Source organism: Glandiceps talaboti, chromosome 6, assembly GCF_964340395.1.
Source record: "Glandiceps talaboti chromosome 6, keGlaTala1.1, whole genome shotgun sequence".
In the NCBI taxonomy this organism is placed as follows: Eukaryota; Metazoa; Hemichordata; class Enteropneusta; family Spengelidae; genus Glandiceps; species Glandiceps talaboti.
In genome coordinates this window covers 19,186,828-19,213,091 of record NC_135554.1, presented here as the reverse complement: position 1 = coordinate 19,213,091, position 26,264 = coordinate 19,186,828, and the positions used below count along the sequence as shown (strand labels likewise).

The window sequence follows — 26,264 nt, the reverse complement described above, 5'->3', positions numbered from 1 at the left end:
AAAGGAGAAGTTTTGGGATATACTGTGATGCTGGAGAATGCAAAAACCAACGAGACAAAAACGATAATTACGATGAGTAATACCACATCCTATGAATTCACAGGTAATTTATTTTCTAAGTTTCACCTTTTTACTGTAATTCATAATGTGATAGGGGTTAGAGTGGTGACTACATGTATCATAAAGTGCTGTGGTAATGACAGGGATTGTACTTCAACACAGGTCAATCATAGTTTCATCAGTGTGTGTCGGTGTATGTATGTATGTATGTATGTATGTATGTATGTATGTATGTATGTATGTGTGTATGTGTGTATGTGTGTATGTGTGTATGTGTGTATGTATGTATGTATGTATGTATGTATGCATGCATGCATGCATGTATGAATGTATGTATGTATGTATGTATATATGTGTGTATGTATGTGTGTATGTGTGTATGTATGTATGTATGTATGTATGTGTGTGTGCATGAGTGAGTGCGTGCGTACGTACGTGCGTGCGTCTTCACTGAAACAGGGTCATACATGATTAAAACCAAGCTAATTGTTAATGGCTCTCCGACTGTTTTTTGATAATTTATTTGTAGGACTAGACAAGTACAGAACATATACTATAACAGTGGAGACTTTCAACAACATTGGATCTTCCCCACCATCATCAATTCAAGTATTAGAACAAATGAGTGGTAAGCTAAATTGACATGTTAGTGACTTTTATCTGTTACCAACTGATAAGTACCACATTACCAGTGAGAATGGACAATAGCAAAGTTTCAATAATTCGTCACCTGCATAGTCAGTGAGGAGTCACAGTGGCGGTGGGAGTAGAGGGGGTATATGTATAATGTGAAGTTTGCAAAGGAAATATAGTGTGAATTACAGCCTATGAAAATATTAACGCCCCGCCCCCCTCCCTCCCTATACACATTCTCGCAAATAAGAGCTGTTAATATTTCTTCTGCGACACTGCGAAATAACCCGACGGTGCGTTTTGGATGGTGCCGTAAAAGAGTGTCGTTTACGATGATACTATTTGCATTTATGTCTCAAACAGTACACCTCGTATTTCACAGAAAAAAATAATGACCCCCTAGCTTGCACTTTATACGGTGACTTTTTAGATAAAGTTGCTTTACGTATACATATACGTATACATACACTTATTTATTATAAAATGGTAATTTTCAACAGATTACATAAATAAATTAGGCGATTATAAAATACAACATACATCAAGTTAAGGATTTATAGTCTTCTATTTTTTTAAGTTTTATTGTTTACAAAAAAGGGACACGAACTACAACTGTAACTATAAGCCGCCTTTATATCCATCCTTGTTAACAGTTCCAATTTGCCAAAATTATTGAAACTGAATAATTTTTTGTGTTTGTTGTTTTTTATCAGCACCGACTGAACCAATGAATGTAACAGCTTCTAATATTAATAACACCAGTATTGACGTAAGATGGAAGCCACCACTCAACTCACATGGTGACATCATAAAATACAATGTATACTGCAGAAATAGCAAAACACATGTACTGTAAGTATACTTTTGATGGCTAGCTTTGCTTTACTTGCTTGCTTAAAAGAAGAAAGGCATCGATCCCCACTGCCAGATGCAATAGTGTAGTTCCTGTAGGCGTTACGATCAGTATGATCATCTCCACCGTAGGGAATGTCAACAGGTATAAGATTAGAATACGGATGCAAATGTTCATGGCTTCATTCTCTACCTACTTTGTAGCTGGGATACACTCTCACTTTTTTGATACTTTTCACCCCACAGCGAAAGCCATAAAACTTGTATGCGAGACTACTTTGAAGAGTTAACTTCAAGCAAAGTATTAAACTTAAAAAGTATATTGATGAAAAATAAGTTTTCTTGAACTTTCAAAATACATCAACTCTCATGTTTCATGAAATAAAAATGATTTGCAGGGTTCTTTTTTCATCATAATGCACACTGACCTTATTTCCATCCATTGTCGAACAACAAGTTGTGAGATAATTTTTCGTTCATTTTTTTGTTTTTTTGCAAGGGGTTGTTACAATTCTATTTGCTCTTAGCTCTTTCTAGGTATCATTCTCCATTTAATGGTACAATAAGGGAACTTAACTTACACTCTGTATATCACAGTTTCAAATTTCTATGACATATTTAGTATAAGACTGGCATTCCTTTTTTGCGTGGGTACTTCTCCTTTTATTCGATACAGGGTCACATTTATCTGCACTCTTCTTGTAATTTTTTATTTATGTACTTTTATGGATACTTTTGTGCTAGAATTGATAAAGAAAACTGACTGACTCAAACTTCCCTCTCTCTCTCTTTACAGACATGTTTACACTGTTATTATAAGTGATATGAACAATGATAACTTACAGTACCAAATCACTGGTCTAGAAGAATTTGTATGGTATGAGATCTACGTCCAAGCTTTCAATAAGGTTGGCGGTGGAGGATATTCACAATTTAGTCATCTATATACACTTGGAGAGTTAGGTAAAGTGAAAGAGTTCTTTATTCATTTAAACTGCTGATCTGTGATATTATTTCCTTCAGTCTGTATTCTTCCCCCATATTTTCCTACAAGGGGAAATATGAGTAACCTAAGGGGTCTTATATTTTACTAAATTCACTCAAAAGGAAATATGAGTAACCTAAGGGGTCTTATATTTTTACTAAATTCACTCAAGGAAAATATGAGTAGCCTGAGGGGCCTTGTCAATACGGATCAAAGATAAGTAATGTTAAAAGTATTTTGGGGCATATTAAAGAAAATAGTATCTGTTCTTTAGCTGGTTTATATTTATAGATATGTATATTTATTCTGCCCCCAATTGTTTGTCATCAAGCTAAGGAAAAGATGAATGACTTAAGGGGTCTTGTCACTGTTAGTCTAAATCTGTTTATGTTGTAATGTATAAATTAGAGATAATGGTGAAAACATGAGAACTAAATGACATACAAATATGTAGTTAGTGATCGATTCCCCAATGACATAATAGGTCATGGCAGTGTCTGTGAGTCTAAGGACGAGTAATGTGTTAATTAAATGAGACAGTGGAATAAAATGAAAACCCAATGACATTGTCTGTAGTTAACGTTAACATTCCCCAGCTGTACCACAAATGATCATGGCCATAACAATGTACTTCAAATTGTCTTTGTAGTACATCCATTTGGACCACCTAGACTTGTCAAAATAGAGTCTTTGAAAGGCAAGTCGTCATCTCTACGAGTTGTATGGACTCCTCCTGAACCAGTAGACCAACACAAAGCACAAGTGCAGGGATATTTGCTGTACTATTGTGAGGTGGCTAACAAGAACAAGAACAATGTCAGTCATGTTGTCTGTGTTGGTAAGACCACATCATTGCTAATATGTCATAATGTATCATTCTGTTGTCTGTGTTGGTACGACTACATCGTTGCTAATATCAACATGTATCATTTCATATGGTACATGTAATTAGCATAATATATATATATATATATATATATATATATATATATATATATATATATATATATATATATATATATATATATATATACACACACACATATATACATATATATATATACATATATACATATATACATATATACATATATATATATATATATATATATATATATATATATATATATATATATATATATATATATATATATATATATATATATATATATATATATATATATATATATATATATATATATATATGATATATCAATCATTGATAGTTATATTGAATGTTCAATTTGTTTGTCTGGACTCATTACCATAGTAACCGAACCTCTTGACATAAAGAGTTATTCATCCCAACAGACGATTCTACTTCAATGAGAAACATTTCATCAATGGCAAAACCTCAACAAGAACTATCTACAGAGATTGATGGACTGAACCCATACACTCTGTATGGTGTGTGGATGGCTGCATATACAACATTTGGTATACCAGGACCCAATAGTACAACGGTAGTCAATAGAACTGGTCAAAAAAGTAAGTCATATTTGCTCGGGAATAGTTTCCTTTTAGCCTCCACGTTTAAACCCATTTCGGATGAAAATTTTGATGTGAAATGCAATTGTGTCACTGTCAGATCAGGTGTAGAAACATGTGATCCTGAATGAGAGAAACTTCTAATTCATATCTCTCCACTGGTAAGATAGCATTGCGTTGTTTCCTCTTATATTTCCAAGTTAGAATAACATAATAATTTCTCTTTCTGCAAGAAATGGATGTCTGCAATTGTGATGTAATTTTTTGGAGAGTTTGACTGGTGCATGGTGGGTCATCATTCAGTCTTAATTCATCATAACCCAGTGCTGTTGTTATCTTTGCACAAAATACGGTTGCGTGGTTGTTGCTATGGGTGTGTTCATAGTTGCTATGCACATAGGTGTTTATTTTCGAATGCTCATTCACTGGAATGCCCGTCATTGTTGTTATCATTGCTAAAGGCATTTGCTAGGAACAGTTACGTCAATTATGTCTTGTAACTACATTTTAAGCGAGACACTTTTTAGAAACACCACCCACCAAATTTCAGCCACATTCAAGTATTTTTAGGATTGTGTCTTCTATGAAGACTTTTTCTTTTAAAACAATGTCTATACTTTTAATATATTCTAGGTGCAACTGAAGTACCTGTGGAACAACAGAATCCGACGGTGGAAATTGTCTCGTCAGAAAGAAAATCTCCATCAACGATTGCTATAATTTTCATCACATTATCTGTGTTGATCTGTGCAGGAGCCGGATTTGCTGCCATAGCGATTGTCTGGGTAAAAAGACAAGACAAACATCAGAGACCAAAGTTTGAAACTCAAACTTCTATTGATACTTTACTCCCCTGGCAGGTATAAAATCACATTGTTTTCATTAGTCACGAGGTAGTCTCAGTTACCCACACTCTCACCACTGGGGGGGGGGGGGGGGGGGGGGGGCTCTGTCTACGAGACTTTGCCTAAAGCGGTGTTCACAGTGTGTGCTATTTACAAGTAAGTTATTATACCTAACAAAACATTAAAAAAAAAAAAAACAGCTTTAAAGTTTGAAAATCACAAGTTGAGTTTTTAATCCCTTTTGTCAACTGCCTACGCTGTTGTTGACTTTAATACCTAAACAACTGTTGTATAAAAAATATCCTGTATGGGATACATTCAAATTGTACTGAATATTCATTGTATAATGTCAAATTCGTTCTACAATTATTAGTCCCCAATATTTTTCTTTTCAGTCAAGGAAATATGAGTGACCGACATAGGGGGCCCATGTCACTACGGGTCACTAGACGAGTAACATAGGACAAGAGTATTTTCTGGCTGAATGAAGAAAAATATTGGGGAATATTATAATTATACCATCGCCATTAATATTTTTTTTAAAAATCAGAGAAAGTAATGTAAATTTTAAGCGTTTTGACTCATATTTCGAACACAGCTGAACGAAAAACGTAGACACGCATTGTCGTGATGTAGATGCGCATTGTCGTTATGTGGAACAACCAGAATATATATATCCCATATTTTTTGTCAAAACTGGCTCATGTATGGTATAATAATATGAGTTCATATTTTTATTTTTCCCTGTTTAACAACAGAATGCTTCTCATACTGAAAGTACTTATGGTGAAGAGGAACAGGACAGTCAGCAGAGAAATACGACGATGACAACATTGGAAATCAAACACGATACGGTCTTCTACCTTAAAGACAATGTCGTGACTAATCACACACATTTTTAAGTGTTTGAGGTCACCCGTACAAATCAGGACGGCAAATAAATAGGCTTCATGAGGGATTCAGAAGCCTTGTTTTTAACCATTAAGAACCCAGAAGAACCCCTGGGCTGAACCATCATTTTCGGGAGCTCCTGAAGGTTACTGATATGATCTCCACAGTGGTGGAATTGTAATAAATAAATTACAGATGTGTAGACCAGGGGGTGTACCCCAAGCATGTTAAAACCCTTAATTCATAGAGAACATCATAGAGTTCTGTTGGTTGAATGGCTCAAAATTAATAAGACTGTAAGATATGTCGTGTTGTTCCGACCTCACCGGCCTCGTCTTTCTGGTTGACGGATGTGTGAGGGCGCCCAATGACAGTGGACTTTACAGGCTATCTCTGGTTAACTGATGTGTGAGGGTGCCCAATGAGAGTGGACCTTACAGGCTATCTCAAAATCTGCATGTTTCCATTACCCAGTTCATACATGCTACTGTTATTTGTTTTCTGATAGGCTGAAGTCCTTGTGTAAGATGATTTGTACCGCGATTATGTGTCAGTCACTCCAGCCTTATATAATTGGGACCTGGTAGGATAGAGGTTGCTACGACATGAATGCTTTAATCCTATGCATTTTTAGAGGCTGAAATGGATTGTATGCTCCCTGGGGAGTTTGGGATATGGAAGGTTATTGTGCCACTATAGGTCTGTGCCATGGGTAATAATAGTAAAATCTGTGAAGTGCTTTGAGATCAAAGTTTAAAAGTGCAATATAAATACTTATATACCTGATATAAACATGCATGTCTTGAATAGCTCAATGGTAAAGGTGAGATTCAAATTAAACAGATTCTGTATCCATTCAGAATTCAGCATGTAAAATGACCCTGTACTTTGACCCTAGAATGACCTCCATGGTAAATCATTAGAATAATCCATATAGGCTAGGGAAAGATGGAAATTAATAGTCGATTAGTATACAGAAAACCAAGAAATCCTCATAGTATAGACATTCCACTCTGTATACTTAATTTGCGTTACCTAGACTCATCTGACTTCCATCTCCACTACCAGAGATATCGAGTCTTGGGGAGAATATGGGTATATGCTGGATAATGGAGTGGAATTGCCCCCTCTGTAAATTCTGCTCATCCTCTTAAAATCGATTGCGGTGACAGCCTCTCTCCCGCAGCCATCTTGTTCAAATCATTTAGTGGTATTCTCCCAGACTCTCAGTGGCAGCAGAAATCAGAGGAGTCTGGGTAACCCATACTAAGAAATTGAATCAGAATTCAAGTTGAAAATATAAACAAAATAATAATTCTATTCAGATGTATACCCACATCAGACTTTTTTCTTTATAATTTTTCAAACAAAATTGAATAAATTAATTTTGAATCGAACAGTTTCCCAATTCTTTTAATTAACTGAGACACTGTATGTATGACACAATGACACAGACTTTGTCTTGGTCTCACTAGAATCACAGGAAACGTGATGGTCAAACAAAACCAGTGACAGTTATCTTTAGTCTATGCCAATAAAGGCAATCAGATTTCCAGTTTTTGAGTTAAAAATGTATCCCACATGTACACACACACATACACACACACACACACATATATAAATATAAATATACATAAATAAATAAATAAATAGACATACAGACATACATACATACATACACGCACGCACGCACACACACACACACACGCACACATTTCACCATGCCTGTAGCACATACTGAAGCTCAGTTCAGTTGTTCTAAAAATCAAAATTGCAGTTAAGATCACTGAAAAAGTCATAGCATTAGTCAATGACTGTAGCAAGAGGCCATGTCAGTAATTAGATTTAGAGGCTAGTGGATTAACCACTAAGCCATTGATAATCCACTTGAACTACCTTTGGATTATATTTGCATTATAAATTCTAATACTTGATTCTTGTCAAAGATTGTCTTTAAAGGCCTACTCCGCATATAAATAGGGAGTCAGATTAAGATGAAACTCATAATGCTAGATGACTTTGACAGTGTAACATGCTCACAGAGCACATGCCTATGAAACTGCTGTTTTAGAGAGTATTACAGAATTTTTATCTCCTAGTGTTGAACGACGGTATTACGAATAAACAGGAAAGAAATCTGTATTTTTGAAAATAGTTGTGTTTTGGGGACTTTATTCATGAAAATATTGGCTTGATACTTGTTGGAAGTGTCGAGAAACTGACCTGCGATTCTAAATTATTCCTTTTAACACCATCTCTCACGTGATCAAGAATTTACAGAAGCTAAGAATACAACTTTTACACATTTTTGTCGACAATAAAATGAAAAGAAGCAGAGATGCCATATGACATTAACTTTGGTACTTTATTGCAACGTTTGCCTCAGACTACTAAATTCTTTTAGTGGTCTAACGCTACGCAAAGCTAAATATACAATATCCTTGAAAATATTTACTGTATTGATAAAATAGCAATGAAATGACATATTCAAAGTCAAGTCAAATTTTTTGTACATACATTCATCATGATAAAATAAGCTCAGATACAGTAAATCAAGATATTGGCCATGTCAGTGTGCTCAACTGTATCCCAAAGACTTATTTATTTGTACATTATTGTGCCTGGTACACATATACTGTGTTTATGTAAAGAAGACATATCAGCCACTCTGTATTATCATGCAGTTGCATTTTTCGTTCTCAGCTAAAGAAGCAAACATTTGTCAAAAATTTCAAGGTTTAGGTAGTCTTTCACTTGTCAAGACTTTTTTTTACAATTTCTGAAATGTTGCACTGAGTGTAGACTTGTGTACAACAAGACAAGTACTACAACCAACAACACTACATCTAGACTGTAAGATACACTCTATTGCTCACTGACACTGGCCGGCTCTGATCCACAAGGGGGTTGACCGATGTGTGAGGGCGCCCCACCACAGCATACGTTACAGACCACACAACATCTTGATTGCTGTCACTTTTTTCAATGCAAAAAATAATGTCCGAATTCTATGCCAAGTTTTGATGAAAATACTGTTTCCCCAGCCACCATCTGAGTTTATGGAGGTATTGCGTTGAAAACAAGAGAAAATAGTCACAAGAAAAATAATGGAAAAACCCCAAAATTCATGATTTGAACATACAAAGCTACACAACATATATACCAATAATCAATATCAATTTGATAAAAGTTGATAAAATTTTATTTTTACAATTTGTTAGAATCGCTAAATGAGAATTTGTAAAAGGTATATTATCATATTTAAGTAAAAATAAAAAAAATTCTGACATTTTCATTCTTCACTGTTAAGAACAAAAGTTTCGACAAAAATTTACTGAAACATGGACCAACAAAATCAACAATTTGTTAGAGATATCTCTTTAAAATTCACTATCTTTTTAAAATGTAGACGATCATTTATATCTGTTTATAATATTTTGACAACAAAAGATTAGCAAAAATGGATATTCTATTCTATTCTATTCTATATACATATATTTAAATTGTAGACTATCATTTATATATATCTGTTTATATTTTGACAGAAAAATACATATTCTGTTCTATATTCTACCACATTCTATGTACATTTAGAATCTAAAGTATGTAATCAAATTCATTGTAAGATACAACTGTGAGTAAATCATTCACAGCACCTCAATCCAATATTCCATCCCTCCATTTTACTGCACTTTTTTTCTTTCACCTTTTATGTAGAATGAACCTCAGAAATAAACTCTTCAAACTTTCCAATGATTATCATGCATACTGTTGGCAGTGCAATACCGAAAACAATATGGCATATATGTATGCAAATGGATGCAAATGATTAGAATCGTTCCTTGTACACAAAATTACATGATCTCAAACTGAGTCATAGTAGGATTTTGACAGAATTTTGCTGTTTTTGGTAAATATATGAAACAGAACAGAAACCCATGACATGAGTGAGTATTCAGGGGATATTTGCCTTCGTCCTTGCAGTGTTTTCTGCTGCACTTTCGATTACACCCGTTACACTCATGAAAAGTATGGCCACTGAGATCACTGCAAGCACTCAAGCAAATACTCTGAGTAGGGATGCTACACTTGCACTTGCATGTCATGCGGTTCTGTTATATATTACTACAACAGTTGATGACACAAATGGCGTCACTTCTTAGTACACGTACAGTGAAATGTGAAGGACGTGAACTATTGTACAATACCACTAGCAATATGATTATCAATGTCACCAAAGGCATGAAAACGGCATTCATTTCATACAAGAATACAAGTATTTTCACTTGAGTTAAATTTTTTGTTTTGAAAACTCTGCTTGTACCAATATGTAAGATCACACCTTGTCAAATATATATATAGGTGAATACTTCTCTTTCAAAAATACTGCATGTAAACATAGACCCTAAACTTGTAGGGTCTATGATGTAAATGACATCACTGTTTGTACATGATTGGCATGTCTCGTACTCTTTAATATCAAGGCACATACGACAGAGAGATGTGAAACTCATAGTCGCAGACAGCACAACAACAAAAGACATCAATGAAACAGAAACACATAAAAAAAATTGATAAGGTAAACTTCAACTTTTAGAACAAGTTATATATTAAGTAAAAGGAGAAAAAAATGTTCGAGTAAAACAAGCTAAAAATGTACTCGAAACAAAATATTCAATTCATTCATCTGTTGACAACATAGAAATGGAATGCAAATGAAATAAAAAAGACATCATATTTCAGAGATGTAAGGCTTGCGCAAGGGATTGTCCTGATAAAAAAAACCTAACCCCTGATAATGCAACCTCCTATGTTAAGAGTGTATTCTCATCAAATTGACAACAAATAAATGTACTGTTAAGATAAAAGTTGTTTTAAGATTCAGAAGCATTATTACATCTGTTCCAGAGATTTTTACTTGCACTGGTGTGCACGCATACTAGTGGTATTTTCACTGCAGTGTAATACCAAAAACATTATTGCATGCCTGCATGCAAATGATACACAAATGAGGACACGATCGTTCGCTACACACATTGCATGATTGCGCTGTACAATTTTGATGAGAAATTGCCATTTCCGATAAATATATGTCATAATAGCAGAACCCCAGTTCCCATGTCGTGTACTCAGGGGTATTGACACTCTTGCCGCGATCAGTGTTTTCTGATGCACTTTCACTCACTATGCTCGTGAAAGCACTGTTATAGTGTACATAACTGACTGTTAAAAAGTTGAAATTCTAGTTAAAGTAACATAGACTACTTACATAACTACTCAAGTGAACAAAAAAATTATGTGTTTCCGATAGCATGGTCTCGGAGTTCTATGTAAGTTAAAATGTTTAGACTACATTAATATGGCCTAACAGAATGGGATAGGTAGGTTGGGATTTTATTTTGAAAAATATTACTTCGACCCAAAAACAAACAAAATGTTCATCAGAATACCCCTTTAGTGATAGTTTGATGAAATATGTACAGGCATCGCTGGGAAAGAAACCAGAAGGTCAGGAAAACAAAGAATTTCTTATCACTTTGTTTTAAATGTTTGAAAAATGTTTACGGTCGGCAGCTTAAACTACGGTCAGTCGGGTTATCGGAAACACACATTTTTTTCTTTTGCCTCGTAAAAAAAGATCTTTTGAAATTCTAATTTTCTACTATACTATAGAGTACATAACTAACTGTAATAAAATTGTTTTAAAATTCTAAAGTACATGTATCATAGAGTACATTACTGCCAAAAATAAACTTTTCTGTTTTAAAGTTTTCTGTATTAATGATTGCGATGCAATTATTTTAAATAAACAAAAGTGGCACTACTAGACATAGTGTTAATAAAGTAATGTGTTCAAATTGTCCCATGCCGCAATCTTCACCAAGTCTTTGAAAATATCGAAACACATATCAATATACGAATTTCAAATAATTATTTGAAAATAAAAAAGTTGGTTCTCATCATGAGATATTTTATGGATATGTTGATACTTTTCAAACTGATTATCGCTGGCTGTCAAGTGCATGCTGTATATTCTCTAAAGCATACTTCGTTAAAAAAATTAGGCTTTTAAAATAAAAATTTCTTAATTACCAATATATTATACTTTACATGCAAGGTGTATTTATGTTAAACTGCCAACTGTTGTATATTGATGGCCAATGCGCAAAGGATGATGGGTAGTTATGGTATTACGTAACCTTGGGTGGTCAGAAGGATAGCTCTACAGCAAAGGTCTCTGGGTAACCAAGACTAGATTATTTGTAGTTGTGTTTGTACCTAAGCTCGGGGTGATTGCCAGATTGGCATAACTCACCGGCAACAAAGCAATGGTCCGGTCTAGGTGATCAAGACTATATTTGTTACAAACAATATGACACACTGTTTACAAAAAGTTACTAATGCAGGTTTATCAATAACTTTCCCATAATGCATCATTCAAAATGGTGGATTTGCAAAAGTCATAACTTATTTTGCAAGGTTAGGAATAATTTCAGTCAACAAGTTTGGTAGAACTCTTCTAACTGAAAGACATATTTGACTATTCTATCATCAGTAATTAGGCTACACATTCAAATCTGATATTTCTCTCTCACAAGCAGTTGAGCCGATTGCCATATAAGGAGTTAATCATAAATATTCATATATGCAAAATAGCATGACTATATATGGCGATCTTGTAGACTGACTAGTACACCTGTCAGCTAATCCTTGAAACTTGAATTTTTTAATTGTTTTATGTTAGATAAAACAGATTGTCTTGATTTCAAATTGGCAACCTATATAAATTTATATAATTCATTACTTTCATAATTCTACCTTTTGATTTACATATCCGTTGTCTGCGAATTCAGATTCACATATCTGGCATGGCTGATTGAGTCATTAGTGACAGGAGAGTTCACATACAAATTAGTCTTTGTATTTGGAGGAGAATCATTCCCATGATTTGTACTTGGTTGTCTTGAATCTCCCTTGGTAGTGATTGGCTGATTTGCATTCTGCCCTTTAGTGATTGGTTGATTCACATAAGGGCCATCACTGATTGGTTTATCCATTTTACTTTCATCAGTGATTGGATGAAAAGTGACATATTCATGTATGATTGGTTGGTCAATTTTTTCACTCTCACTTTCTTGGCAAGAATAATCTGGTAAATTGTCATGGCAAACATTACGTCCTGGAGAGCGTCTGATGAGAGATTTTTTATCGTCAAATAGTTCACTTGTGTTTTTCTTTTCTTTTTGATTGGATGATGGCTCTAGACTGTCCTGGGATAGGTATCCTGATTGGCTATCAGATCTTACAACCCATGGATTGGCAGAATTCTGGTTTACAATTTGGTTCTGGTTTGAAATTTCTTTAGGTGACATTACGCTAGGAGTAACATCTTCAATAGATACATAGCTACTGACAAACTGGTCTGGTTTTTCATCACTTGGCTGTTTCTTGCGTCTTGGAACATCACTGGTATGATGGGTATCTGTTCCCGTCACAGGCATCAAGTCCTTCAGAGTGTCCTCAGTAACATAGCCCATCTCAGTTGAGTTTCTTGTCTCACCACGAACTGCCATTACTGTGTTCTCAGTACTTGGGATCTTCTTTGATGACATCACAGGTTGCTGGACTGGACCATTACTTGTAGGTAAAGTCTGAAGGGAAGGTTCCATTTTGCTGAGGGCTGACAGCGTTGCATCTGGGACCATTTGGCTAAACTTTGGACCACAATTCAAGCATTCAGTTGACTGAATCATATCAGAGCTGGCCACACTAAGATCTTGTACAGGGGCCAGTTTTCCATCTGGACTAAGTTGACTATAGTTGATGTCAGTAGGTTCCATGTCAATGTCCACAGACAAACTACCTTTCTGTTTATCAAAGGTCTGTGGAGAAGCAAGTTTACCATCTGGGCTAAGCTGAAGGTAGTTGACCGTCACCTCATTACAGTCTGCAGTGTTAACTTCAAGTAAATCAAAAGACGCTGCAGTTTGTTTTTTGTCAGGGCTTGTTGACGTGCTGTAACCCAAACCAGAGTCATAGGAGAAGAGACGACCACTCTCTCCGGCAACTGGTGTGACTGATTTGGCCTTATCTGTTGATCCTAAGTCTCCCATTTCTGACATCTGGAGATACTCTGACACAATTCTTGGTCGTCTGCCATGCGGGAGATTTGATCCCATGAGAGGAATACTGTCACTAGAGTAACCAGGTGAGAATCCTGAATCAGGGCCAGGGGTCGAAGGTAACCTTCCATTTACATTTACATACTGCCCCAGACCCTGCATATTCATAGGATGTACTGATGATCCTGCACCAATTCCTGAATCTGGGCTATGAATGGACGGTGATCTCCCATCAATATTAACATACCCTGGAAGCTGTACCTTCAAGGATCGTTTCTTTGACAGGTGATAATTCTGGATTTGTAGTGGAAAAACGTCGTCTTCATCCTCATCAATTGGTGCCTGGCCTTCCTCAATTAGTCTGGTCTGCGACGTCTGTGACATGTCACTTAAGCCGCTGCTACTCTGACGATTAAAACGCACAGCATGTCCATTTTGTTGGTAATCTGTGACCCCATTGTTTGTTGATGTGATTCTGGTTTGGTTCTCCAATAAATCATATTCCTCTTCAAAGTTGAATGGATTTATAGTCACTCTGTAGTGGCTGTCACTCTGTAATTAAAATAATAATTTACATACATGAAATCAGTTATAATCATGTCACACAAATCCTTGAAAATACCACAACGACATATCATACATTTCTCTTATCAAGCAAGATGCTCAGATTAAAGGCAGATGTCGGATTTTGGTGTGAAAAACAGATGTCTGGTAGAGCAATATTACCTAATCATTTATTTCTACCAAATCAACAGGTCAGGTAGAAAGAATAAATAAATAAATAAATAAACAAACAAACAAACAAACAAACAAATAAATAAATAAATAAATGTTGATGATGCTCCTGTATGCATACACATTCTAACGTATATCTAAATCTCTTTACAGTTGTATCATGGACAAATTTGAGTGTTAATTCTCACCTCTGGTAGTTTGACTTCAGGTATTGGCTTGGCTAAATCAGACTTCTTATACTTGCGGTAGGCACACACAGCAAGGCTGACAACAGTTATAGCTATGATGGCTAACACCGTTGTCAAGGCTGCTATCAATACTACATCTATAGAAGGGATCAATATAGATAAAAGTATTTAGACTACTTTGAAAAATTCAAATCAACTCTACATCCCTCAATCACCACACACACGCACACATGCACACACACACATACATATACAGACAGACAGACAGAGACACAGACACACACACGCACACACACATACATACAAACACACACACATGCACACACATACACACATATGCGCATGCACACACACATACACACACACACACGCATGCGCGTGCACGCACACACACACACACACACACACACACACACACACACACACACACACACACACACACACAATTATTGCACTGATTGCACATATTAAAGACATCATCCTGGACAAGTTATATATTCAAACTAATACCATGTTATGCCTGACAACCGATCAATGTGACTTGGTGTGAGTGTGAATACAGGTGTATATGTGAAAATAAGAGATGGGGATGCAGTTGTATAATGAATATTATCAAGCCATCACCGCAAAAGAAGCCGTGGTATTAGCAGGAAATACAACTCAGTGCTCACATGCCTCGCTGTGTATGACCTATTTATTAAGAAGACTAACCCTTTCCCTGGAATTTCAATAGAACGACTCAACTGTATCCTCATAATGAAACCATGCATGACAGTTGTAACCCCCAACCCCCAACCCCTACCCCCTCAACTCTTTCCATGTATCCCACTCCCTGCAGGGACACTAGATACGTGTAAGAAATGGTACGTTCAATGATATCATTAGGTTTCCAGCTCACAATATCGTACTCACCTGCTGAATAATGACACAGTTTCACAGGTTGTGAAGGGTCACCTATGTCACTCTTTACAATGTCACCATTGATGTTAATTTGTGCCCGCAATGCAAACACATAATCCTGTGCATCATCACCATCATCGCAATTCACATCAAGGACAGTTGTCTGCCCTTCTACTTGGTACACACCACGGTACTCTATCCAAGTCTTGCCATCTCTTCTTTTGGAGAAGACAGTGTAATACATACTGTCTAGGGGTCCATTAGGATGGTCTGGTACAGCATAGCTTAGAGTTACCGACCGTGATGTTGTTGCCACTACTTTTGGAGAAGGTGGCTTCCCAGGTACTACAACGAAAAACAATGAAAAATAATCAGTTTTGTACCTACTAATGTGGTAGATTATACAATTACAGTCTGTCTGTCTGTTTGTCTGTACTCACCTCCAATGTCTGTAGTAGCTGACACTTGATTGGAGTATGGTCCGCAGGCAAACTCACTGGCAGCCTCAGTACATGCTCTGATTTTGATGGTGTATTCAGTATGTCCATACAAATTGCCAAGTACAAATTTAGTCTTATATGCCTTTGTGGGATCTCTGCCATCAACTTTGATTTCATATCTCTCAATGACACCATTCAATTCTTTGGGTTCTTGCCACACTATTACAATATCAGCAGCTGACTTATTGAAAACACTGACTTCTATCGGTGCACTTGGAGCTGAAAAATTGAAACAAAAATATCATTCTTCAGTTCAAATAAGTATTTTTCACCACATAAATTTGTTCATACATATAGTAAAAAGGTACTTCCACAAGTTATTACCATTTGACCTTGAAGGTGGAGGTTAAGGTCAAAGTTTGGTGTTTGACTTGAAAAGTCACTGATACTTAGGCTAAGGTTAAATCAAGGTGCAGACATTCGAATGGAGTCCCTATATACAAAACTATACAAGTTATTGAGCATGCTAATTATGATTTGACCTTGAACATAAAACTGATGCAACTGGGGGCTAAACAAGGGATCATAAACTTACCACCTTGACTCGTTCTATTGATTTGCTTTGTACTGTTTGGTCCTGGTATATTAAGTTTTGTATATGCAGCCAGCCACACAGCATACAGAGTGTATGGTTTCAGTTCATCAATCTCTGTAGATACATGTGGTTGTTTTGCGGTACTATCCACAGATATGTTTCTGACCCTTACCATGTCATCTGTTGATAAAACAAGTCTTAGTCTTGTTAATGATTCCTTGTGGGCAAGAATAGTATATTAACCTTTATATTTGGCAAACTTTCAACGCAGTTTTTTTTTAGACCTGATGTTAAACCAGAAACTTGGCTCTCCAGAGTGAAAATGTCAATCTCTAAATCTGGCCAGCCAGTATGTATGTACATGTAGTATCAGAAATCTCCGGCCCACACGATGACGTCAACTAAATGCATGTTGACAACAAGTATACAATGGGAATATTAAATCTTACACTCATTGTGGTACGTGTTTAGCAGGTTGTATCTTCGTATGATGTATCTGTATTTGTACAAAACAACCTAGTAACACCTACATAAAGTGATTCCACTGTGTGTTACATTCATTTGTAGTGTTCATAACAAGTACAAAATACCACAGATTCAACTGCTTTTATAACAAACTTCATGTGCAATTTATAAACTAAGTTACCTCCTTACAAAGAGCTAACTAATACATTAATGGTAGACTAAATAACTAAAGCTCTCACCAAGATATAGACAATTAATCACATAGATATGTTACAACCCTTAACACTGAAGTAAAACACTTTCTCTATGTGCTTCACTCATTTATAGCATTCATATCAAGTGTCAAAGTATACTGTTCCACATGGCTTATTTACAAGCCTAGCATGTGGCCTTTCTGATGTCATCAATTAGCAAATGAAACAGTATACTTTTACACCTGATATGAATGCTATAAACGACTGTGGTATATTTTGTATATATAAATATACATGCTTTACTTTGCTGTTATGGGTTGTAAATTCTAGTCATTAGACAATTTGACTTGCTCTGCATTGGTAAAATTTGGCGATTACTACTGAGGGTCATAGTTACAGCAATTGAAACAGTATACATTTACACTTGAAATAAATGATGTAAATGGTTGTGGTACAAAATTGCTTTACTTGGGTGTTAAGGGTTGTACCTTGTTGTGGTATGTAGTGACTGTTTCCTCATCATGTTACCGAGTTAACAAACACAGAAATCTTTTTGGCATGTAAATCTACTTTATTACATGTACATATGTTTATCAACTTACAATAAAGTGGAACAGCACTCCTGGAAATAAAGGTATTTTTATAAACTTTGCGTTCTGGAGAGTCATTTCATGTGACTGCCAAGGAACACCAAAGCAAAACTCTATTGTTCTAGCAGTGATACACATGCTTATTTAATTTTGGGGAATGTGTATAAGTGAGAATCCAGCTTACCGTGACACTCAGCTTCACTACTGAACTCTTGTGCTTCACAATAATACACCAAGTATCCAGTTATAATTCCATTTCTTTCATCTAAACAAGGAGGTTGCCATACAATATCAAGTCTATGCGAATTTGCCAAAGGCACTATCATTACATCCTTTGCTGATCCAGATGGAACTAAGGGTGACAAAGAGAGAATGAAGTGGTATTGGTTGATAATCTCTTAGATTCAGATGGAACTACATGTAAGGGTGACAAAGAGAATGAAGTGTTATTGGTTGATAATCTCTTAGATTCAGATGGAACTAAGGGTGACAAAGAGAATGAAGTGTTACTGGTTGATAATCTCTTAGATTCATATACATATGCTCAGATCAATCATTCTCGATGACATTTAACACAAAATATCACTTCTGATATGGGACATTAAACTTCATGTTGGTTAAACGCCATCTGAAAAAGCCTTTCTGATTACACAAGACACAGACCCCTTATGTCACTGCATGTTATACTGAGCGATGGTAGGACCCTTTATGTCACTGCATGTCATACTGAGCGATGGTAGGACCCCTTATGTCATTACATGTCATACTGAGTGATGGTAGGACCCCTTATGTCACTGCATGTTATACTAAGTGATGGTAGGACCCCTTATGTCACTGCATGTTATACTGAGTGATAGTAGGACCCCTTATGTCATTACATGTCATACTGAGTGATGGTAGGACCCCTTATGTCACTGCATGTTATACTGAGTGATAGTAGGACCCCTTATGTCACTGCATGTTATACTGAGTGATAGTAGGACCCCTTATGTCACTGCATGTTATACTTAGCGATGGTAAGACCCCTTATGTCACTGTATGTGTTATGTTGTAGATACAACTCTGTTTTCATTAATGATGTAACCAATTCCTAAACATGTCCCCTACCTCCTTCTGATGTGTACAGATGGATTACTTGTGAAAATCCTCCTTGCCCAGCTGTGGTGAAGGCTTGGACTTGGATCTCATACTGTACATATTCTTGTAGACCAGTGATTTGATACTGTAAGTTATCAAGCGTATCTTCTGCGACATATATGGTAGCATTGCTCCTATATGTGGTAGTGGACACAATCAGAGACGAGATCAATTAATAACTATCATCTTTAAATGAAAAGTCCATTCAGACTTATTTCTGACTTCAGTACACTTGTGTTGATTACTGCATGCTAACAACTTTGGGTGATAAAATAGTATCTCAGTGACTTTAACATATAACTTTAAAATCTTGTACAGAAGCCCTACTGCACTTGGTATGTGTTCAGCCATTTTGAAACTTTCCAACAAGGTTTTTTCGGAAAACCTCTACTGATGATGACACTCCTTGGTATGTGCCCAGACAACGGGATTGTGAGAAATGTCATGCCATGTGAAAAAATGGCTGCAGAGGCCATCACAAGAACTCAGACATACCCCTGAGTACACTAGTACACCTACATTCACACGTCGAGGGATCTGTCACGTAACTACATCAACGTCACTTACCATGACTCTCTACCTTTCCAGCGTACTTGATATTTGATGATTTCGCCACGTGGTTTGAGTGGAGGATCCCAGGTAACCATAATACTGGTCTTATTACTATTTGTTACATTGACATTGACTGGTTCCGAAGGAGCTAAGCAAAATAACAACAACAACAACAACAACAACATTGTAAAAAACAGACAAGTTAGAGTGGCTGGAATGAATTTGCATACAACTGTGTTTTAGTGATTACTGCAAGCTCTCAGCCCTTCACTTGCAGTTTGCTACCAACCCAGGGTACGATTTCAAATATTCTTCCTCCAGAAAGCCACTCATATTGTAAACAGATTGACCATTACTTTCAAAACAGGATGATGTATTTTTGTAATGATTTCAGAACGAACAAAGACAATATTTCATAAGGTCAAGTTTTGTGCAATTTGAGCGGCTTTCATTTTCCTTAAAGGTGATTCAAAATGCTCACATTCACTATCGCTAATTTGCTAGACGACGTGTTTGTGAAATGCATTCTGGTTTTAAAACTTTTCAAAAGCGTCTGCAAACACCTTAAAATGACCCTTTTTCAGTCACTTCCCTTCGGATTTACTTCGAGAGTTTTCGGGTATTTCCGGTCCCACCTAGACCACGGATTTTATGACGTCATAAAGAGACATGGATAGCACGTAGCCTATGGCGAGCGTAGTCACTAGGTGAACAAAACTCAACAGCATTGTGAAAAAATACATTGCTAGTGGTTGTAACAGACATCAGTAAACAAAAACTACACTCTACATGTCTTATTAACCAACATTTACCGATATTTACTCACACTTTCTGACTAATTGGCAGTGTCTGTGGGTATAAATGCTAAAATATGATCTCCCCATATTATGGCAAAATAAATCAAAAACGGCTAGACTAGATATATATAAACACTTGTAATGTCGCGTGTTTCACATTCATTGACTTTTATTTATCTGATTTTTTATTATTTGCCGACAAGAAGCATTACGATACCGTGGTGACGTTTGACGGCATCCCCGGGCCAAGGACGGCATATTTTAGCCCAATCGTACTCGCGTCGCCTTTTGAACAGTGCATTTAACAACAAAGTAAACATATTTCATCTCGAATAAATATACTAGCTATTAGAATACCAATGGGAAACTTCAAGAAGGCGTATCGGGACATGTGCCACAATATATTTGTTGGTCCCATAATACACTAATTGATTCGATTTGCTCCGAGCATATGGAAGTACGCTCCGAGTCATTGCATCATGTACATGTAAATGGAACTGTGACCGACCTAATTTTGTTGTCCATATATAAAATGAGACTGACCTGCAAATTTTTCACAGTTTTCGTTGTGGTCTTGTATTGTCACATGTTTGGCTTGTGAACACAAGTTTACATCTATTATTGTCTAGGGCGTAATACTCTAGTCCGAGTCTGAAACCCATATAAAACCTAAGAAACTTGCATTCGGATCGGACAGAACAGAAGTAGGTCTCATCGACTTGTTGGGGACTCGAATTATTGCTTGTTTTTATCACGGTATACAGGTGATTATTATATATCGGTAGAGGGGTAGTGTTGTCAAGTTTTGTGCAGTCACCGCGGCCGCGGCAGTAAGCTCATACTAGGCCGCCGATCAAAGCTGAATCGGTTAAATCGGTTAAATTTATCCACGTGTTGATGTAATCCATATTTATCAATCAGATATATTGTAAAATTCTTCAAGTCGTACAGAAATAACGTCTCTAACTTCAAAACAAACCCTGAGAAACGGGACCGGACGTGGCTAGCCAAGTATCTAGTTGCAGGCTTTCTTTCATAACCATGTGCTGGGGTCACGACCTTGATTGCCGACGTCAATATTGTCCAATCGTATTTGATATCATGAACACATCGCGATATTTGATTTGTTGGTTTCCTAAATTGTACACTTCGAATACCATGATTCGTTACAGAATTCTTCTAATGAATATTAAATAGGCATGTTGCATTGTTGCATTAAATTAAGTGATATCGCAACAAGGGAAACCATACAAGTTTTCTTCCAGACGAGTTGCTAAAGTCATGTAAATGACAACACTAAACTCACGAAATTTCCTCAATTCTTTACAATTTTATTGCTGATGATATGGCAATCTAATAGCTAGTATATTTATTCAAGATAAATATGTTTACTTTGTTGCTAAATGCGCCGTTCAAAAGGCGACATCAGTGAGTATAGTCGAGTATAGTGGGCTATAATATGCTGTCGGTGCCATGCCTGTCGAAGATATTGTAATGCTTCTCCTCGGCAAATAATAAAAAAAATCAGATAAATAAATTGAAACACGCGAGCGACATTACAAGTGTTTATGTATATCTACACTGTAGTCTGGCCGTTTTGATTTATTTTGCCATAATATGGGGAGATCATATTTTAGCATTTATACCCACAGACACTGCCAATTAGTCAGAAAGTGTGAGTAAATATCGGTAAATGTTGGTTAATAAGACATGTAGAGTGTAGTTTTTGTTTACTGATGTCTGTTACAACCACTAGCAATGTATTTTTTCACAATGCTGTTGAGTTTTGTTCACCTAGTGACTACGCTCGCCATAGGCTACGTGCTATCCATGTCTCTTTATGACGTCATAAAATCCCGTGGTCTAGGTGGGACCGGAAATACCCGGAAACTCTCGAAGTAAATCCGAAGGGAAGTGACTGAAAAAGGGTCATTTTAAGGTGTTTGCAGACGCTTTTGAAAAGTTTTAAAACCAGAATGCATTTCACAAACATGTCGTCTAGCAAATTAGCGATAGTGAATGTGAGCATTTTGAATCACCTTTAAGACACCTGCATTCAAACAGACCTTGAATCATTGAACTTGAAGCAAAAAGTGACTGTAGTTAAGTGAAGCATTATTTTTGATATGTCTTCATTTCATGTATGCAATTTGAATTGTCATTACCTGAATTCCAGGATAGGAATCCACACATTGTCATTACCTGAATTCCAGGATAGGAATCCACACATTGTCATTTATTCTACATGGATTTACTTACCACCTGATAAGTCCAAGATTTCCACAGTTCCCGGTGGTGATGACCCAACACTGTTCCATACCACAACTGATATTTGATATGATCTGTACTTCCTGAGATCTGTCGTCAAACAATAGCACATCATGAACAACAGGAAGCAGGAAATATGACTTCATGGTTTTATAAAATCAAAACTGATTCTACCTCCCTGTCTGAATCTTACTCTTATATCAAAATATCACAAGTACGATACTAGTCATGATCGAGGGGGGGGGGGTCCTTATATTCATACAAGAGTGGCTGTTCCTTCATGTTTCTCATGACCTGACCAACCCTATATAATAATATAAAAATTTAATCACAGATTACATTAACAAAATGCAGACACTGACCACCCACAAGCATAATGATAACATTTTACAACTGCTGACATCAGACTGTAGACGAGCGGAATCAGCTATTCCAAACTGGGAAAATACACAACTGAATTGATTGATACACTTGGCACAGTATGTATTGCAAATACAATGACTTGTTTTAAATTCCATCACTTGATAAGAACAGTTATGTGACCACTTTACATAATAGTTCACTTTCACAAACAAATTTCCAGTTCACCTGGCATTTTATGTACACCTAAAGAGGCCATAAAACTGTTCTTATCAAACCATGATGTGTAATACAAGTCTCTGTACTTTCAACATGCTGTGCCAAGTGTTATTAATCCAATTCATTTGTTCACTTTCCCTGTTTGGAACAGGTTCCATTCGTCCATAGTCTGATGTCGGCAGTTGTATCTCACTGTGAACACAACTCAACAATACTATCAGACAAGACCAGGCAAGGTGGCATTAAACACAAAACTGTTTTATTTGTGTTCACAGAAAGATAAATGTAACACATCATGTGTCTATCCATTATCAGTGTCGTTATTTGATGTAACTTGTAACAAAAAATGTTTGTGTGACACAAAAAAAATAACCATTGTGCTGCCTAATAAGCCATTCCAGACTGCAAACAGGAAATTGAGAATACAGCGCCCTCACTCAAATTGGGGGTATCATTACCTCATAGTACCATTTCTTAAGAGCTTTATCCCTTGGTATTCTGTAGAAGTGTACATCAGGGATGTTTTTCATATTGTTCAGACACTGAGGAAAGCAGCAGTGCTCTTTGATTAACCGAGTGACCTAAACTACATACTATACCCCCAAAAGTACACACAGACAGGAAGTAGAGCGCCACCATGGCAAATTTTGGAAAGGCCTATTGAAACTCTGTGTGATAATTTTTCATATATATATATATATATATATATATATATATATATATATATATATATATATATATATATATATATATATATATATATATATATATATATATATATATATATATATATATATATATATATATATATATATATCTGTATGATAATGAAGAATTAGAGATCTATTCTTTCAAACTGACCTTCAAATCTATGTTGTCTTGCATCAACAGATTTGTTTACTTCTGCCAACTCTTCAAACGTATCACCTTTAAGAAGTTTCACAGTGTATCTTAATACTGCTCCTTTCATTTGTCGGTCTGTCAGTGGCTGCATCAATAATAAAAACAAATGAAAAATGACAACGAGTCTTTGTCGAAGCAATACTCCCCCGACCCAACATATTAATTTACCAATTCAAAATCTGAATTTTGTCACAAATAGGGCAGCCATAATTCACTTAAACTATCAGGAAGGTCACAAAATAAAGTGATGTAGATATTGAACTACAGTATCTGACATTTGTGCCAGGTTTGGTTGAAATCGGCATGTGTCACAAAGTTCAACACTGAGGGCACTATAGTGCATAGGCCTGCGTTAAATGATTTTACTAGATCGTACCACACATTGGTAACTGACTAAATTACTTAGTGTTATGTGTTTTAGAAAGCAAAATGGTGACAAGGGGGTTAATGAAAAGATGTGGCTACAGTCATATAGTAAATACTACTCTTGAATTTCAGCACATACATGTCAGATGTGTACATATACACTTTGAAAACATTTGGTTATTTGACCTTGAACACAGGTGTCAAGGTCAAAGTCTCATTAGAAGGCTCAATTTGGATAACATGGGTGTAGGCTTCTAGAGTTATATAGTTGGCAAAATCTGAATTTTTTCAACAAATATGGCTGCCATTCAACCATGATTGTGAAGGGGGTGAAACAAAGTGACATGCATATACTCATGCCTACTATAGTGTCTGACATTTGTGCCAGGTTTGGTTGAAATCAGCCCATGTATGTCTGAGATACAGGTGATAACAGACAGCCAGCCAGGACCCAACATAGTTGTCCCCTCTGGGACTTTGCCTGTTAAGGGCTAACAACCTTGGGAGGGCGCTGTTCCTAAGTCTGCAACTATATTTCATTTGATAGACTGTCAAGTATACACACACTTGATACACTGTTGAAATACTACAGACCTCCTGAGGGTATTGTCTAATATGCACCCGCAAAGAGGCAACAATTTTTCTTGCCACCCCAAAAAATTATGCTCTTGTTTCTGAGAATGTTGTTATGTAGTATTCATATTGAAAATGAAACTGGTTCTTACCATCCATTTTACAGTTACATTTCTACTGTTTTCTGTATCACTCTTTTCATCAGAAACGGTAACTTGTAGAAGGGCATCTGGTGCTGAAATATAAACAAATTATAAATATATCCATATACCGGTAAGTATGTAACAAGAAGAACTGCAAGCTGATCTTTTTCTAGTCCAATGATATAATCATCATCATGTTAAAAGTTAAGAGTCTGCACTCCTTTTTAACTTCTCTATGATGTCTAATGTAATGAGAATGTTTTGCAGTCTTTGAACCATTGTTTGATCGTACAATATACAGCTTGTCAAGATGTTAATATGATACCCATTGCAATCAGTAAACTATACCTTGTTCCTGTGTCCTCACAGTGATGGTATCAGACCATTCTGACCAGTAATCTTGTTGGCCAGTCACGGCAGCTGCTACTTGTATGTCATAGTGAGTATATCCATCCAACCGACAGAACTTTTTTGATTGGTGATCGTCAGGTTGCAACTACAAAGAAAAGTAACAAACACAAATGATGAAATCATGCATATCAACTGTACTTGTACTGTCTTGTATACCAAGTGAGTGAGTGAGTGAGTGAGTGAGTGAGTGAGTGTGTGTGTGTGGGTGGGTGGGTGTGTACATGTGTGTGTGTGTGTGTATGTGTGTGCATGCATGTGTGTGTGTGTGTGTGTGTGAGAGAGAGAGAGAGAGAGAGAGAGAGAGAGAGAGAGAGAGAGAGAGAGAGAGAGAGAGAGAGAGAGAGAGAGAGAGAGAGAGAGAGATGGACAGACAGACTGAGACCGAGATACAGTTCTAGAGAAGAGAGATCGAGACAGGGAGACATTGACAGAGACAGAAAGACAGGCAAACAGAGACAGAAAGAGAGAGGAGAGACAGAGATAGATAGACAGATAGATAGATAGATAGATAGATAGATAGATAGATAGATAGATAGATAGATAGATAGATA

The 26,264-nt window shown here is 36.3% G+C and overlaps 2 protein-coding genes across 4 annotated transcripts in view; one reads left to right on the top strand and one right to left on the bottom strand.

The window, feature by feature from the left end:
• The window catches only part of LOC144436407 (interleukin-12 receptor subunit beta-2-like), a 25,632-nt gene extending 18,546 nt beyond the window's left edge, over positions 1 to 7,086 (top strand). Inside the window, exons 9-16 of the mRNA XM_078125206.1 lie at positions 1 to 103; positions 590 to 688; positions 1,407 to 1,545; positions 2,342 to 2,508; positions 3,180 to 3,368; positions 3,842 to 4,018; positions 4,652 to 4,878; positions 5,622 to 7,086. The exon at positions 1 to 103 is cut by the window's left edge and continues 21 nt beyond it. Of these exons, the coding sequence (XP_077981332.1) occupies positions 1 to 103; positions 590 to 688; positions 1,407 to 1,545; positions 2,342 to 2,508; positions 3,180 to 3,368; positions 3,842 to 4,018; positions 4,652 to 4,878; positions 5,622 to 5,765 (1,245 nt within the window). The 3' untranslated portion in view covers positions 5,766 to 7,086. The remainder of the gene's footprint in view (positions 104 to 589; positions 689 to 1,406; positions 1,546 to 2,341; positions 2,509 to 3,179; positions 3,369 to 3,841; positions 4,019 to 4,651; positions 4,879 to 5,621) is intronic.
• Positions 7,087 to 7,962: 876 nt separating this feature from the next.
• Positions 7,963 to 26,264, bottom strand: part of LOC144436075 (uncharacterized) — a 57,336-nt gene continuing 39,034 nt past the window's right edge. For all 3 annotated transcript variants that reach the window (XM_078124749.1, XM_078124750.1, XM_078124751.1), the window contains exons 7-18: positions 25,651 to 25,798; positions 25,312 to 25,394; positions 24,179 to 24,305; positions 22,730 to 22,828; positions 19,689 to 19,821; positions 19,092 to 19,255; positions 18,169 to 18,336; positions 16,736 to 16,915; positions 16,141 to 16,419; positions 15,713 to 16,045; positions 14,801 to 14,937; positions 7,963 to 14,429 (exon numbers count right to left, since the gene is read on the bottom strand). In XM_078124749.1, coding sequence (XP_077980875.1) covers positions 12,582 to 14,429; positions 14,801 to 14,937; positions 15,713 to 16,045; positions 16,141 to 16,419; positions 16,736 to 16,915; positions 18,169 to 18,336; positions 19,092 to 19,255; positions 19,689 to 19,821; positions 22,730 to 22,828; positions 24,179 to 24,305; positions 25,312 to 25,394; positions 25,651 to 25,798 — 3,699 coding nt within the window. In that variant the 3' untranslated portion in view covers positions 7,963 to 12,581. The remainder of the gene's footprint in view (positions 14,430 to 14,800; positions 14,938 to 15,712; positions 16,046 to 16,140; positions 16,420 to 16,735; positions 16,916 to 18,168; positions 18,337 to 19,091; positions 19,256 to 19,688; positions 19,822 to 22,729; positions 22,829 to 24,178; positions 24,306 to 25,311; positions 25,395 to 25,650; positions 25,799 to 26,264) is intronic.